Source organism: Xiphophorus couchianus, chromosome 12 (genome assembly GCF_001444195.1).
Source record: "Xiphophorus couchianus chromosome 12, X_couchianus-1.0, whole genome shotgun sequence".
Classification (NCBI taxonomy): domain Eukaryota; kingdom Metazoa; phylum Chordata; class Actinopteri; order Cyprinodontiformes; family Poeciliidae; genus Xiphophorus; species Xiphophorus couchianus.
Window position 1 is genome coordinate 11577287 of NC_040239.1, and position 17901 is coordinate 11595187.

Consider the following 17901-nt stretch of genomic DNA (forward strand, 5'->3'; position numbering starts at 1 on the left):
TAATACGCTTGCAATTTATCTCAGGGTGAATAATACAGAAATGGTGCTCAGAGACACCCCTCCCTGTGCAACTCACTTTTACTGTCACAAACACACACGTACAAAAGCCTTAGTCAAGAGGTGTGAACACACACTATTGGGTAAAAATTGGAAAGTGTCACACCTATCTTAGTTGTAACTTGTGTGTAATTTGTTCCTCAGAGGAGCAGCCAAAAATATCCATTCCCTGCTGTATATAGCCCTCAACACCTTCGTGTCTCTGTTGATTTTTTCTTCTCACATTCAGCATTTAATCTGGCAGCAGACACCCCCTCTCTTCACAACACAGACAAACTGCAGTCCCTGTCTTCAATGAAAATACAGCAGTCAGTTTGTACTCCATTCCACACAGTTGTTATAAAGAGGAAACATGAGGACATACATTAATAAAAGAAAAACTACGTCTGACCAACCTTAAAAGAGAGAAAGCACAAGAAGTTCCGCTGCTGTAGAGTGAGTTTTAGATGTAAGAATAGTCACTAAGGAACACAGTAAAGGCCTGTTTTAGAGGCTGCTTCATTGATATTATGGGACTTGAGAACAATACCATACAATTACAGTAAAATTCAACTAACAAAGCTGAAAGCTGTATTTGGCATCATGTCCTTAAAGTGAATGATACAACCTACAGCCAAAAAAATGAGTAGAACAAGTGGATTTTCGGGTACTTTCATTTGAAAAATACTTTCATTTGAAAAATAATAAGGTTTGAGACAATCCTAAATAATTAATCAGTCCCAATTAGCAGATTTTTAAATGTTCAGTATCAGTGTCCCTGCTAAATCGTCTACAGATAGCTGTTGTTGGTCATTTATTGTCCAAAGGATCCAAACTGTTAGGAAGAACCCATTAGAACCAGCTTTATTGATTGCAGCTTACGAAGTTGTGATGGAAACCACACCTTGGGTCTGAAATAAACAAATGTTTTTGAGATATACTTAAAGAATTTCACAAAATGAAAATGAGTATGCTCAAGCACTATTCTTTAAAAATTAGAAGAGACATAAACACAAACAAATATAAGCAATATATTGGCTGTTAAAGCGGTGTTGTCACTGCACCTCTGTTTATTGGATTTAGTTGAAATGTTGGTATACTCAGTCTAATTTCAGTGCTTCTTGTTTTATGGAGTAACTTTATCAATAAATAAAAAAAATCCTAACAATCAAAATGGTTTTTACACTTAATTTTCACAAATTGACAAAATAGAAACTGTTGCTTCTTTGGCATCTCAATTCAGACAATATAAACAGAAGTAAGAATGATCTAAAATGGTTAAATGACCTTTTTGAAGTTTGACTGTGGGTGTTAATTTGTTAGTAACATAAAAAGCAAAATAATCAATGAGCTGGACAAAAACTCAAGGGAAGTGCAAAACAGCAGATAAAGGCCTTATTCCCTTATTTTGAACTATTAGATGAAAATTTAAATGAAAAATGGACAATAACATTTTCAAATATTTTTCAAGAACTCAGATGATATTAAAGAAATCTGAAGTGGGTCATCCCTAGAAAATGTTAAATTTTCTTTCAAAACATTGGTTTATGGGCTTCATGCTCATATGCATCACCAATTATGAAAAAAGAGAAACCAAGCATTCAGTGAAAATCCCTATTTATCCTTTCAAATAGGTCAAAGTGACACTTTCTAAAATCTCTCCCCTTTTATCTACAATGACCTCCAAAACTGATGATCAGACTTAAGCAGCACACAGTGTTCTCTCAGCACAGGCAGAAAAAGATTTAGAGACAAACACAAAGGATCACTCTAAAACAGAGCCCTCATCAATTAAAACGATTGATTGAATACTTTAAAATAAATACAACATGAATGTAAAGCTAGTGTTTGAAATGTGAAAAACTACAGGAAGCATGTCCTTCGTGAATACAGCCTGCCGTTAAGTAACGCAACAGTTTTAGGGCACAACTTGCATCATCATGCAGGTTTTTTATTAATATAGTTAAAGATTTGAAATTCAAGAAAATGAAGGCTAGTTTTGCTGCAATTGTATCCATTTATTTTAAGGGAATTCAGGTTGATTGTTTTCTTTCAATCTCTAACGTTCCTTCATAAATGTCTGAAGAGTTATGTTGGGAAACAAAAAAAAAATAAAAAGTTTGCGGGTCTCAGACACCAGGTGATCACTAAAGATGCATTCGCTACCTGTGATGTTTGTGTATGTATGTGAGTTAGTGGAGAGATAGCAGGGCGGCCGGGCCTGTGGCTGTTACCATGACAACTGGAGATAGCTCTGTTGGTGAGCGACGGTGAGGCAGAGCTGTACTCTTGATTTCTCATCTCTTTTAGAAATCTCATGTCTAAATGAGGCCAAGTTGTGGATGGGCTAATATTAGAGGTGAACACTGTGCAAGTCCTTTGTCTTGTCTGACTCGCCATCTCCCCTCATCTCTGGTCTTGTGACATCACGGCGCGTGACATCACGAGGACCCAGTGCTCATCAGCATTCAAAGCGACGCAGCAACCTCCTTCCACACACACACACACACACACACACAGGAGGCAACTGAGCATGCTCATACCTGGACTCCCTGCCTGCATGACAATGCTATCACTAAGATACATGAAAACAACACAAACAATTTAACTTTTGATGTTGATGCGCTACAGAGTACACAGCAGAAGCAGGTCATGGCAGCTTGAGCATGTTCAATCTCTACCTAAGAGGCTAACACTCAAACAGGGGGACATTATTTAAGTAATACTGCACTGATAGCCACCACGCATACTACAGTCAATAAAATCAACAGTGCATGATGTACCGGAGCTTTCTGTTCTTTTCTTTATTTATCAAGATGTGCTGATCATGAGCATTATGCTAACAGAAACACTGCATGAGAGCAATTGAACAACTACATTATTGTCTATGACAACATACCAGCATATGCAGCACTCAACAGAGTATATGTAAGAGGAGTGTCCTTGGAAAAGGTGTCGGACTGACAGCAAATAAAAAATGAATTTTCTTTCATAAATTATTTGAAGAGGATTGAGATCACCCTCAGTTTTGAGCAACCTCAGCATACAGTTATCTAGTACAGAAAAACAGTCTAATTTTAGGGTTAATTGACAGTCAGAAACTCAGAAATCCAATCTTTTTCCTATCAGCAAACATAACAACTAGACATCACTAGTCTGGCTACACACTGCAGGGTGGAGATTTGAGTGATTTAAAATAAAGAGGAACCACAGAGATATTACATAATATTTAAAAAGGGAAATAAAATTTCTACGACATACAGAGACATGTCTGAGGTTTATTAAGGCTACAAGAGAGTGAGCAATACTTTCAGTGGACAACAGGAAGGCTGATAGCCTCTATGAGTTATGGAACAAGCAGGAATGTTGAAATGTTGGTTTCTTTTGGGAAACCTTGAACTTAAGGGAGTCATAATAATTGTATAACTTTAAAATTTAAAATGCCAACTTTTAATCACTTCACCCTTGTTATAAAGTAGTAATAAAATCTTTCTTTAGAGAAAATTTGTATAATGCTGTTCTAACATATTATTTTAGTGCCTAAAAAGAAATTGGAATCATTTAAAATCTGTATCCAGAGGTCAAAACTTTACTAAATTAAAGTCAGCAAATTTTGGCCAGTCAAATTTGATCATTGGATCTTTGTAGCAGACCTTGCTTACAGATATTTGCAACAGTGCGACTCAGTATGGAACACACATATAGAATCCTGAATACCATCTATATATACCATCACACCCAACTTACAAACTTCAGTGGACAAGTTCAGATAGGCATCTTGATGACCAATAACAAACAAAAATATTTTAGTTAACTCTTTGAGCAGCTTGTCCATGTTTTGAACAACTTAGCATATTAATTTTAAAATTATTATTTGATCTTATCAACAGACATTGCAAAGAGATAAATATCAAACAGCGGAATAACATTTTTCACATCCTTACCTTGTTTGAGGCCATCTCGCTGACCGAGTGTCTTGTCTGCAGCGTTTCCAGCTGGTCCAGGCACCAGTCCAGCTCCTCCAGGGTCTCGGTGGCCAGTTTCTGGTAGGCCTCCTCTGCGGGGGCAAGACAGGAGGGCAACGGGTCAGTGAGGGCCCGCTTCAGAGGACGAGAGGCCGGTCCGGGGTCTCCCACCCTACAAACGGTTAAGCTGGGATACCCCGAGTAAACATATGGGTGACTCTTCATAATGGAACAGGTGAGCCAGCTGTGACGGCCTGGGAGAGGGGCCTTCTCTGCCTTTGTATGCCACCTTGCAGCACAGCTGGAGCAAACTTTGCTGACTTTTTGCAAAAAGTTCAGTTCTGCACTCTCAACCTTGGATTTTTCCTTAAATGCAAACTCAGCTACAGTCCCCTGGAGTGTTGTGGTTGTCGACGGGTGGCGATCTGCCACCCTGTTAGTTCTTTGCCCAGATGTTAAGCCTCAGCAGATGTTGACACGGACTAAATGCAACAGCAGTAGGAATATAGAAACTTGTCAGACTCATTCATGAGCAGCCGTACACAGCTAGATGTAGAGAGTGTATTCTCTCATTTTTAGAGGATGTGTAATTCCAGTCATGTAGCAGGATGAACAACAGTCTGTTTAGCAGGCCCATGTCTGCTATCGGATGGACAGAGAGGAGACAGGGATGATGGGAAGAAGATGATCCGGTGAGCACCTCAGAGTCAGTCAGCGTCCACAAGAGTCCAATGGTCCAGTACAGACCAAGCATGTCCACTGCACCAAGACATGGTCAAACAGTACAAAGACATTTCACACAAACACATACACTCGGAAGCAGGCAGACACACATGTATACACATACACACTCACACCAGCTGAAAAGCTACCCATAACACATCCTGGTTTTGTCTCCTTTGCCCCTCTGCCAATAAAAAAAACCAAAAAAAACATCCACAGTATCCAAGAAGCAAGTGGGTACAAGCTGGAGCTGTGTGTCTGTGCCGGATGGTGTATCCTACAGATGCTGTGTAAGTAGGTGTTGGGGGGGGGGGGGTAAGAAGGGTGGGCTGCTGTTGCTTCGGCATCCCTGGTAGCCAAACGTGCTGCTCTCCCCAAGCTGTACCGAAAGCCTGAGAGGACTGCGCCGTGGACGGGGAAAGGAGGCACACAAAACATGGAGTGGATAAAAATAAAAATAAGAAGAGGAGTCAGAGCTTGCAGCTCCAAACGCTCTGTGTGCATGCATGCATATATGTGCTCAGCATACAAACACCAGGAACAACAGAGAGGTAGTTGACAACAATATGATGAGAGTCTCAGCATCACAAGCTTTCCACATGACAAATTTTTCTGTTTTCATTTTGTCTCAAAACAGAAGAGAAAATGTCACCTTACCAGACACTAGTTTGTACTGATTCCCGTCATAAAGAAGAAAGCAAAGGATTTTAATACTTTGTGAAAGGAGGTGGTGGTTAAGAGGTTGGGAGATGTATTATTTCAGCATTGCAGCCAATATTTATTTGTATGCCTAAATGTAGCAGCAGTGCTAAACATGTGGAATTTCTGTTGCTTTTTTTACACTGAATTACTGATGTCTTGTTGCTGCAATTGCATGTGTACATTTTATCTCATGAATATTTTGAATTATAAGAACAATTTTGGTTTAATTAATCTGAAATGTGTTTTTAGATTATACAATATGTTCAGAAAGGACTGCTGCATCCTTGCACATTTTTGAAAGGACCATTTTTTGTTACTCTTGACTCTACCTCTAAATCTTTATCATCTCATATGCAAAAGTCCAGTCTCTCCTGCTTCACTGCCTTTAACACATTCTCTTTCCCTTTCTTGCATTTTATGCTTCCTCCACTGCTCATCCTTCCTTTTGGTCCCCCCTTTTTTTGCCTCTCTTCTTTCAACCTTTCAGCCTCCCTTTTTTTGTGTCACCGTCTTTCTCCCCCAGTGTGGTGTCAGTGGCTCGGGTGCTACACTTTCTGACAGCAACTGCACTGACGTCAATGACATTCTTCTCATGCTTAGTGCGACATCAGACACCGGCGCTCGGAGAGGCCACTCTGCTGCACAGACGCAGGGCTGGAGCCAAACTATGGAACAGCTTAACAGCAGAGATGGACTGGCAATGGAAAGGAATGACATTCAAAGAGTAACAGGAGGGGAGGAAAGGGACAAGCCAAGAAAAGGAGGAACCCTGACCCTTGATCAAGGTAAAAGCATGTGAACTCTCACACATTTTAACCACAAACTTCACTGTGCTGAATAATGAAGGAAAATAAAACACAGTTTTTCCTTTTACCAACATTTTGTAGGGTGCTGAATATAAATGCAAAGCACACTTTTCAGATTTTTATTTGCAAAAATATTTGCAAACCATGCATTGTTTCTCTTCCTCTACATAATCCTGCCACTTTCTATTCATTTATTATGGAAACACCTTCCAAAAACATACAGAGGTACATATATTATCATAATTTAGGTTAGTTCAGACTTAGGTAGATAGTTTTTTAAATTTCCTAATGTATTTCAACAAGTAAATCTAATAAAACTAGAAAACCCCAAGATCCTCAAATCAAATTGCAACTTTATTGCTCCTGGGAAAATCATTGAGATAATATTAATTATGCTCTTATATTGCTTTGCTCTGCAAGCTGGCTTGTTGCAGAGTCAGTATGCTTTTGGACATGATGATCAGTCAATACTCTGATGTAATGATGCCCATGACTCACAGCTGTCACCACTTTATGGCAGGAGCAATAATGGCTTGCAGCATTAGGATTGTGTGCTAAATATAGCACAATGTCACTGGGACCCCGATATATAGGCAGGTCATGAATGATTTCAGATGTGACACTCGGAGAACTGCTTTAGATATATTTTTAATGTTGAAGGGAAACGTGACACATTCTCTATTTTGAGTACCCTGTTTTTTACTTTTGTACTAAAATCAGTAAATATTTTCACTTTTATGTAAAAGTGCTTTTTTGGGGGAGTTCTGAGGATGTCTTTGCTATCATGATCCTTATACTAAATGGGAAATGTGAAGGGTTTAACGTTTTTGAAAGTCATATGGAGAGTCTTGGCAAACATGAGCAGCTACTGAAAGTGTTGTACTGTCAAGGGTAAATCTTTTCTAGCCATCTGATACAGTTTGCACAATGCCATCCTCAGAAAACCCATTCAGAAGAGACCAGACAGGTTGTGCAGTGAAAGATGACTGTCTAAAGGACAGCTGTGAATACACATTCAATAACTAATGACTCTTTTATGTTGGCATGGATATGTCTATGTCTGGAAAAAAATTATACTTGATCACCATGAATATGAATGGTCTTGTCATGTGTCTAAGCAGTTCCTAGAATTTGAAAAAGTAAATCAATAGTAAAAAAAAAAAAAAGGAAATCTCTTTTTCAAATGAAACCTGAATATTTATAAGGATGGAAACAAAAGATGAAAAGATCTGCTCGTGAAAATAAGTATAGTGTATAACATGGAAATAACATTTTTCTCATTACATTTCTTGTTTAAATTTCTTACCTGTAAAGGTGGTCTTGGTGATAGGGGGTGGGTTACACATGGGTGATCTCCTGTCATAAACAGGCACATAATATTATGTCACTTTAAAATTCTAACATTTTGCAGAATATTGAAACAAAATCCATAACAAAGAAAAACAACATCTAGCATTGGCTCAGTAAATGCAAAGAACCTTGACTGTTTGGAGCTACTGTAAAGAAATCACTCAAGGAGCTATTGCAATACTAAAAATGAACAGCAGAGGGCAGACACAGCCAACTCTACAAGACGAGTGTGTTTGAGGGATCCACTGGCTGAAATACAACATGAATTTAATAACTGTGCCTTCAGTGTTTTATAATCCTATGAAAATAATAACCCCTGTGAATCACCTCACTTCTCTACTGTATTTCTACAACATCCCCGACTAAACAAACTGGTCAACTTTTTGTAGAATATAAATGCGCTGGATAACTTATTCACATGTTTAGAAGCTAGTAAAATATCTCCTACATGTTCAATTTAAGGTTGGAATCATCTAGAAATTAGGGGCTGAATCATGCCATGCCACTCGTTTTATCTCAGTAATCATAAGTAATGAAAGCAACTTACTTATTAGATGCTCTGTCTTGCTGTAGATTGGTTAATGCACCAAAGTTGTTCCGTACGGTCCTCAGACTTGCAAGAACCTGAGAGCGGGATACGATTGATTAGGATTTAATCAGGCATCACAAAATATAAAATAAGAAAAGACAAATTCACATACCTGTGCAAATGGCGTTACAATCATATCGTCACCATGACTGAAAGAAATAAAGAAAGTGGAGTCTATATTAGTGGAAACTCCCATATTGCTGAAATTTGACAATATGTTGTGCTCTGGAACCTATTGAGCTGTAGATATGGGATAGGAAAAAGCTCTGTCACCCCAATGTTTGTACTGTGGAACAGTAAGTAACTGTCTGAGCTCAAAGACCTGCTGCAAACAGAAAAGCTCAATAACTTTGATAAATAACTTTGTTTTAAAAACAAATAATGAAAGTTTAAAATGTATTCTGGAATGGAGGGGGAGCAAGCATAGTGAAAATACATTAAGAAAAATATCAAATATATTGGAAAATATCAGAAAAAGTTATCAGAGAAAATATCATCAGAACCGACTTTTTGTGCTTAATCACAGCAAGGCTGCTGTGAAGAATGCTAGCTTCTATGCACCTGTGAAAACATTCCTAAACGTTTTACTATTGCTTTCCTTCTCTTCTTTTAAAGGAAAAGTTCTGATTATTTCAAGTTGTTTTTCGCTGAGATGTCTTAATCAGACAACAATTGACTATTATCAATTACTCACTTATTTTGTTACGTTAGCTGCCCAGCACTTTGGTCAACTGTTGTTTTTAAATGTGCTATTGAAAAAATGTGACTTTGACTTCAAGGCTTAAGCACTTTTGGTGCACTTTCAACTTTTGGTTGAAATTTAACTTTACAGATTAAATATTAATATCACACATGTTTGATTTAACTGCATTGATTGCCTTGGGTGTCAAGTGGTTACCTAAAGTTTGAGGCTCAATAAGGTTAAGCTGAAAAGCCTTGATTAAAGTTGATACCAACCCAAAAGGGAAACTACAGCTACTACTGATGTAACCAATAAACTGAAGACAAAGATACACACGGACTGGCAACATGTGCAGGGGAACAGGTGTGTGTTACTATGACAATGGCTATCCTGTTGCAAAAACACCACAGCTACAACATTTCATTCATTTGTACTTTCAGCATGTGAACTGGTATTTGTGGGATAAAAATCAAATGAGATGATAGCTTTTCCTGTGCTCCTAAAACACAAAAAATAAAGAGATTTAGCTAAATGAACTTAAAAAAAGCCTGATATCTTGTGTAAGACCATTCAAAAACTTAAAATAAAACTACTTTAGTACAAAGTTCATATTGTCAACTTCCTAAAATAATGGTTTAAGTCATATTTTGCCAAAAGGGTCACTTTTTCTTTTCCTTTTTTGCCTAAATCATATTTTGGCAAAAAATGACTTAGGCCATTATTTCAGAAAGATGCTGCATATCATCAAAATGTGTTTGCGCCACATGCTTACTCAATTAAATGGGCATGAGTTAGTGTTAGGATATGTGACACCACACAACCATCTGCTGCTCGTGCACTCTTCCCCTGAGGTCTAGAACGGGTCCTTAAAACATCCAACTGTGACAGATTCACCAAAACACAAAAGCCCCTGCTGAGATTAACAGATGTACATTTTATTTGGGTGGATTGTCTAAGTGTTATAAATGAAAGGAACATCTTTGTGCCACTCACATGTCACTGGCAATGGAGGAGTTTCGGGACATGGACTTGGGGGAGAGGTCGTAGTCGCTGTCCGAGCGGTAGAGGAACGACTCTCTCCGCTGGCTGTGGACAAAGTTGGCCTGCAGGATGAGGCCTGAGCCTGGGCTGGCCATTGGGTCCAGGGGGCTTCGACCTGATGACGTGCCATTGTCCACATCAAAACTGCAGGCACAAAAAAAGAAGAAGGAAAAAGGGTATTAAAATATGAACAGTTTTTTTTATTTTTTTAGTGGGTGTGTAAACAATTAACTAAAAGCAGTAAAAATTTGCAATCCATTGGTCATTGGGCATAAATATTTCACAAAGCATTGTAGTTGTCTTTATATGGCAGCACTGCTCAATATTGTTCAACATTTTGAATATGTCTGGAATTTAAGTGTTGAGTGTGACTTATCTATGATGTTGTATAAAGTGCTGGTATATATATATATATATATATATATATGAAGACATCAAATCATGGTAATGTGCTTCCAAAAGTGGGCTCCTACTCTATTTTCAATCACTTAGGCTTATAATTTATCACATCAGGTTTCCTCACTAGTCCCGGAACATAGAAATCTGTTCACACAGAACCACACTCAGCATGCTTTATTCCAACTCTCCTCAGTGCTACAGGGAATACCTCAGTTCTGATGCTGCTACTGACTCACAGCTAAGCAGTGTTTTTTAACCAGTGACACCACTTCCTATTGGGATGTCATGCTGAGCTCCTTAGTCTCCAAGGTGATTGTGCAACCAAGTGATGACTAATGCATATCTACAGAGACATCTGCTTCATCGAAAAGGCTGGGACGCAATCCTATAATCTGGTCTGGGGAGGATGCTAAGGTCAGTATGGGATTCCCCTCAACACAATGCGTAATACCCAGGAGGGTGACGTCTCCTTATCTTATCATAGCTATCATAGCAATACATAACAAATAAAAACAAAAGTTTTAATCCAGCATTTTTTCACTTCTAATACTGTTAGAGAATGTGCAAGCCTGTGCACGTGTGACAGTCTAAAGTATGTAGAGTGAACACTTGTTGAAATTAAATCTTTTTAAAATTTGATGGTGTATAGATATGTTGTTAAAGGTCCCCCGATAATAAATGTACTTGTGTAAATAAAAGAATTCATTCAAAGTAAACTGGCTCCTTTCCTTTAACTCCAAGATAAAACCTGACTCCTTCAGGTAAAGTTACAGAATGCCTGCAGGTAACGTAAACCCTGGCTTGGTTTGTCCAGACGATAGAACAAGAGTTGGCAATTAAGACCCACAAATTTGGAAATATGTTGCCTACTTTGTATGAGAAAGCAGAGAATCGAGAGTATGGGTTTTACGTAAAGCCAGTCTTTAAGTAAAGCCAATGTATCCACGGATACATTCTTAAATGTATGCCTTGATAAGTTCCAACAGTACAACTGACATATTATCTAACAAGAAATAAATTGAGAAATTAAGGAGGTCAAGCAGAGTACAGCAAAGTTGCTCTGTTCTCCTCATGAGCTTTAAATGTCTTTTTGTCATGAAAATTCCTGGATTTGGAAATATTGTCAACTTTTTACTCAGTGTTAATGTCTACATTCTGTAGCATATGAATCTGAAAACTGATGTTTTGCCATGTTAGCCACACCAAACACACCAATCTCTAACATATGTTAAATACAGTTCAACATGTGAACACAGTCAATGCTCTTCTTGTATCTGATTATATCACTGTCCTCTTTATAAACACTGGAGATCAAAAATTAGCCACAGAATTGTGATTGGTGCAATCTGTAAAATATCTAGCTGCAGTCACATCTTATCAAGCTCCTCGAAAGCCACACTGCAACACAGGACATGCCAAGCATATTTTCCAGAATACTTGAAGGGCTAAATGATCTACCTTTTTCCTGTGATATAACTGATGTCAGAAACTGACTGAGAGTGAGCTTTTGTTGGGGAATAGGATAGTTTGGCTGCCTGCCTGGAACAAAGGGCAATTGTATTGTCCTTGCCCTCCTCTCCAAGTTCTTCTTAGACAAAAAAAAGACACACAAAAGTGCTGCAGTCAAAATGACTCTGGTAACTTTTCTCAAAAGTTGCTCTCCACCCTCTCAAAGAGCACCCATCAGTCTGAACCTCCCTCATATCACCCATCTTCACACTCTTATCAAGCCAAGTAATCCTTCTGCTGTCTTTACTGCAAGCGTGAGAGCCCCAACTCACACCAGTGAAAGATAAGTCATCACTGCTAACACAGGTCAGCTTGTCATGCAGCTGCTCTGTGTGGTAAGTACACACGAATGAGTACATCCTGTATGTGAACAAGGAAAAGATCTCAAACTGAGACAGAGAAAGAGTTGACACAGAGCCTCTAGCATATGTTTAACATCTGATCGCACTCTGACGTCAAAGCCCATGCTCAAGTCTCACCTAAACTGCATGTGTGGTTTTACTCTATAGACATACCCTCCCTCCTCTGGAATAACAAATACATTTTGGAGCAAAGTTAGCATAGTATTGCACCAACATTGACATCATAGATGGAATACCTGGTTTTTTTTCTCCCAATAGAGCAAATCTTTGAGACAGCAGTTGATAAAGAAAAAAAGAGAGAAAAGAAGGCAAACACTTGTATGGCTATATAGTAGAAATAAACAGAAGACTAAGTGAGTGTCTTTTAAAGAAAAATACTTTTGAACTAGGTCAGCAAATCCAGCATTACTTTGATGTTGTAATCTACAATAAAAATACCAATATAAAAAAATTGTAAAAAAAAAAATATATAAATATATATATAACAGGTATAGACAATAAATGGATGGATGGATGGATGTCAGGTAGTAAGTGTTTCTGAGATCGCTACCTCTTTAAAAACTTGGTGTTTTTGTCAAAAGTTGTCAGTCTTAAATAAATATGTTGCTAAATTTTGGTGTCAATATATCAATTATGATACCAAAAAAGAAAACCATCCAATTTCAAAAACTGTGCTGAGTTATTTCAAAAACATCCTAAAACTGTTAAGATCATCCAATGTCATTATTCTGTTGTTGGCTTTAGCATAACAAATCCATAATGAGAGCTGATCGAACTGTAGTTGTCGTAATAAACATAGCCAATACTCTTCTTGTTTTGTAATTTACTCAATCAAACTTTTAATTTACAGAATCCATTCATGGTTCCTGGGAGCTCACCAAGCCAAAATATGTGTAGGCTGCTTTCTGAAAGCTACATTATTTAGTACTTCAGCGAGTGGGAAAAACTCTAAGACTGTCTTTATCCCTTTTAAAAGATTTTGAACCATGGGAACATTTAACCCTTCAACCCTCCCGTGGTCTTAAGTAATTGGGTCATTTGGACTCTATTAATTTTTTTTCTCTGCGCGGTCCAACCAGGTCACACTGACCCTGTGTGAGCTTTTATGAGTTATTTTTGTGTGTAGTTTTGAGAACTGGTGGGTTGACAGGACATTCCCCCCACTTTCCCGATGTCCGACAGTGACATTTGCCACGGTTAAAGCCTGATTAATAACCAATAGCATATAGATGGTACAGGGTTCGATGCAGATGTTTTTTTGTTTGTTTTAAGTAACAAATTTCAAGGTGGAGTTCCCAGTTATGAGCACATCAAAAATGATAAAATTATTATTAAAAAACAACTACACAACAACAGGGAACAACTGCACATTTCAATGTAGCTCCTGTGTGACTCTTCAGGATTAACAATGCTGTTAAATTTCACATTTTTATTCCTTTTCATAGTTCCATCACCCCCTCACACATTTGCTCTCAAACACTGAATTAGTTTATCTCCTTACTTCCAAAACGCTGAGTCTACTCTGAATGATCCACTTAGTTAAAAATGGCGAAGTGGGGTACTGCTGTCAAATTATTCTGGGACACGACCTACATTTAACAGCCATTCTGCAAATGTGGCTCTTAGTGACTCCACTACGTAATAACAGGACTTTGACATCTTTTTGAGTTCTAGTTCAGGAGCAGAGCCTTCTGTAGGAAAAACATGCATATTTTACACTTACAGAAACCATTCATAGAGAACTAAGTGACAAAAAAATTTATATGCTACTTATTGTGGCTTTAACATGGAAAAAACAAAGCATTTCAGTATTATGTCCCCAAACCAGGCAGGGAATCAAACTCCATGAAATACATATTAATATATATTCATTAATCCTCTTTTTACGGCTTTAACCTCAAAAAGGTTAAAACTTTCTGAGGTTAGCTTGACAGTGAGGAGATAAATATTTCTCTTCACTGTTTCTCACTAGCCTGCTTCCTATTGCGTCCATAGCGTTCTAAAAAATAAAGCAAGAGTCGTCTTCCCTCTGTCTGCTTTAACACACAGCTTGTAAACATTTGGGATTCCAGGTTTATAAGATCTTTTTATTATTTGTTTTAATGCTCTCTGTTTAGTTCTATATAAACCTCACACTCTTTGCACTTGGTTGCACATTTAAAAGAGACACATAACTATGTTCGTGTTATGTAATGTGGCCAACACTGTTCTCATGGCTACACCCTCAGGTGGAGCAGAATCCCATCTATCCTCATCCTTGCTGATCTGCTTAGAAAGATACACTATACTCTGTCCCATCAGCCTGTAGTTATGTGTAACAGCTCGGAGCTGAAAGTGAATCAGTGAACTAACCATTTTCTGTTTTGGTGTAAGAAGAGAACAAGGAAAAACGAAGAGGTGAGTGAACTGTGAAAAATAGATGGATACAGAAGGAAAGGACATGAGCAAGGTGTTGCACTGCGTCCTGTGGCATGTCCATGTCCATTCATGTCAGGGCAAATACTTCTCTTCTTTTACCATCTGGTTTGAAAACACTGGGGGAGGAGGCAAAGAATTTGTGACAAGGCCATCAACCACAAAGCAGACCGGACCAAGCAGATAAGGACTGACCATTCACTGATAACTACAATGCCTGTTTCCTTTATCTGCACTGACCACCCACACAAACACACATGTATTCACAGAAGTAAAAAAAAAAAGTCAAGGCAGATATATGTGGATTTGCCAATATCCAACAGGAAGCAATAGCCAAATTTGTCTTTGGCTCAAAAATTAGGAGAGAAATCTAACCATAAATTCATAAATATTTGGCAGCTGAAAATCATTCATGCAAATCTTACTGAAAAAAATCACCTTAAAACATCTTGCCATAATTCTTGGAACATTGGTAGGAATTTTTACTGCTTGGAGGACGTGTACTACTCAGTTGACCTTTTTTGCATAGCAAGATGCAATCAAATCAATTATTAATGGCAGTGTTTCATTCCCTGGCTTGCTTTCCCTCTCTTTCCTTCAGACTCTGAGATATACATACTATGAATCTTTGTCTTCAGTCATAACACTGCTCTAGCACCTACTGTTGCAGCTGCAACACTGACAAAAGTTAGTCAATCATGAGACACATAGAGGCACAAGAGGTCACCATGGTAATGCGCAGTCATCTTGGTTCATATGGGTAAAAGCAAAGCAAGCCACTTCAGCTCCAATACACACCGGAGGTCCACTTATCTGTGAACCTATTTTTCATTCTATTTATCATCTTAGGAGTGGGTTACTTAAATGGTAAATTTAGAAGAAATATTAAATAACCTACATGATGTCACGCCTTATGAAAAGCCTGACCTTATGTTCAGTCATTGCCAAAAACTGTCAAAACTGTTAAAACAAATCGCTAGCATAAAATTAATGCAACAGTCTGCAAACATTTTTTGGGGATACGCTTTAAACAATATTTCTGAGTTGAAATTAAGAAAGTTAAACATAAGTGGCTGATAACTTTTTAGATAATTTTACTCAACTTATTTAATTTAGTTAATTATTTTGTGCTATGCCATCTCTATTCTAAGTCACTTCTCCTCGGTCTTCCTTAGTTGTATCCTTTCCAGCAATCACCTTCTCTCAAATGTTTTCTGTATTATTCCACATATTAGGAAGAAAGAGAACCCTAAACAACTGGATTCACTACATCATAAACAGTTAATGAAAGAGTAATAAAATTTGAAATATATTTTACAAAGATTGGTCATGTTTGAAACCTTTTCTCTGAGAACCTCAGTTAAGATGTGCTAATCACAACTTCAGCCCCAAGGTTAAAATGTTCAGCTCACTAGCTCTGTTGACTTTAGAGCTTTTTGCTCCAGCACAGAAAGTTTCTAAACCACAAGACTAAGGGCAATTTTTATACTGACCTATATTACTTTTAACTTAAGGAGTTATTTTAATAAGAAAAAAATCTAATTATAGAAAAGCGTCCTTCACAGGACACAACTCAAGACAAACAAGAATAACTAACATTTGACTTAGCTAACATCTTTGAATTCTTGCAAAAATGGTTTTTGTATTCGCTACTAATTTAAAGTGTTGAACTTTACATTCAAATTATATGTTCCTCATTAACTTTATATCGGCAATAATTTAATATAATTTAAAGAACAATGTTTATTATACCTTAAAATTTCTGAAAGTGTAACACTGGCTAGAAAAAAGTCAGATGCAGTAGCATTAAAATGAACACTTCTTCCATCTTTCTTGCTTATTTCTCCCTATTTACATCTTCTAATGATTTGATCTATGTTCATTTTGCAAACACAATGATGGACACCAACAGTCTGTAATTGTAAAACATCTATTTGCCTAGTTGAGACAAACAGGTCTGTTTGGATTTCTTTATGCTGAATTTTGTCATTGTCTTACATAGCTATGCACAGCCTCACACAGCTGTTCAAGGAGTTTGTGCAAAAAAACAAAAAAACAAAAACAAGTTAACCTGAAGACATCTAATGTGGCATGTAAGGGCATAATATAAGCCATCGTGATACAACATACTTATGTTTTTATTGGACTTGAGCACATACATTTGGATCCTCTTCATAATACTGCATCAGTGATGTATTTTTCATCTTAAAAACACTCAGATATCTGTCCTGACAGAAAAAAGGCAATGTTAGAATTAAATGAAAGCCTCCACAAAACAGTAAATGGCATAAAGGAGGGCAGGACAGATGGAGTAGGCGGTATGCCTTGTCCAGCTGAGTATTGCTTTTGGTAGACATTCAAAAAGATGGCTCATACAAACCAAACACTGACAGATTCTCAGCTTTTACTAAGAGCGAAATAAAAGAGACATTTTGCAGTCAGCTCTTTTACTAAAACCAGTTTTATAACCACTCACTTTACTGTACGTACAGTAATATGTCACACCTGCAGAAGCACTATAACAGCGTGAGACCTGGTTACTATGTCTTCATTTTACAAAAGTTGAGTAGGTTGCAGAGCAGACTGGTAAACTGACATGAGACTATAAGACTCTACCAGGTCTCTTGTAAAAAACCCACAACTTTATGAGCATTGTATTATTAATTGTATTTTAATTGAGTACAAACCACAGTTGTACTCAGTCACCATCCTTCTGAAAGAGAGTAATGTAAAATATGTGGGTCGACATCTTCAATGTTGGAGCTGCAATTCATATTTTTTTACTGACAAGCAAGAACAAGCTGCAACAGGAGGGAATAGGAGACAAGAGGGGAAGGGCAAGGCGAGTTCTGCCCCTGGGGATACGTATAGCATCCTGAAGTCAACTACAGAAAAATTTAGCTTTTCAGTAGATATGCAAAAACTGTCTGGACTCAGAGGATTTTCAACTTCACCAAACTCAAGCTGTGACGTTCTGGTTGGAAAGTCTACATTTGTACTTTGCTTTCATTTTCAGTGAACTAACAACACCTGTAAACTAGCAGCAGTGCAAGCAATGTCACTACAATGGTGAGAATATTAAAAGCAAGCTATTTAAAGCATCTGTAAGGAGTACAATAAATAGGCCAGATGAAGAACAGAGATGAAAGACATTATTTAAAAAGAACTATAGATATGTCTAGACATTGGTTCAGGTTTTCAGACACCAAAACTTTCAACAGAAAACAATAAGGTTTAATAAAGTAGAGAAAAGTTGTGATTTTATCGTTTTTGTTTCCATGCATCACGCATCAAGGTGGATTTGTAAATCATTTCATAACTG

General features: G+C 37.6%; 1 protein-coding gene across 6 annotated transcripts in view; it reads right to left on the bottom strand.

Moving 5' to 3' along the window:
• The window catches only part of pde4d (phosphodiesterase 4D, cAMP-specific), a 209981-nt gene that overhangs the window by 12254 nt on the left and 179826 nt on the right, over positions 1 to 17901 (bottom strand). For all 6 annotated transcript variants that reach the window (XM_028033348.1, XM_028033351.1, XM_028033347.1 and 3 more), the window contains 5 exons: positions 9847 to 10038; positions 8284 to 8320; positions 8130 to 8206; positions 7539 to 7588; positions 3981 to 4093 (listed from right to left, as the gene is read on the bottom strand). In XM_028033348.1, coding sequence (XP_027889149.1) covers positions 3981 to 4093; positions 7539 to 7588; positions 8130 to 8206; positions 8284 to 8320; positions 9847 to 10038 — 469 coding nt within the window. The remainder of the gene's footprint in view (positions 1 to 3980; positions 4094 to 7538; positions 7589 to 8129; positions 8207 to 8283; positions 8321 to 9846; positions 10039 to 17901) is intronic.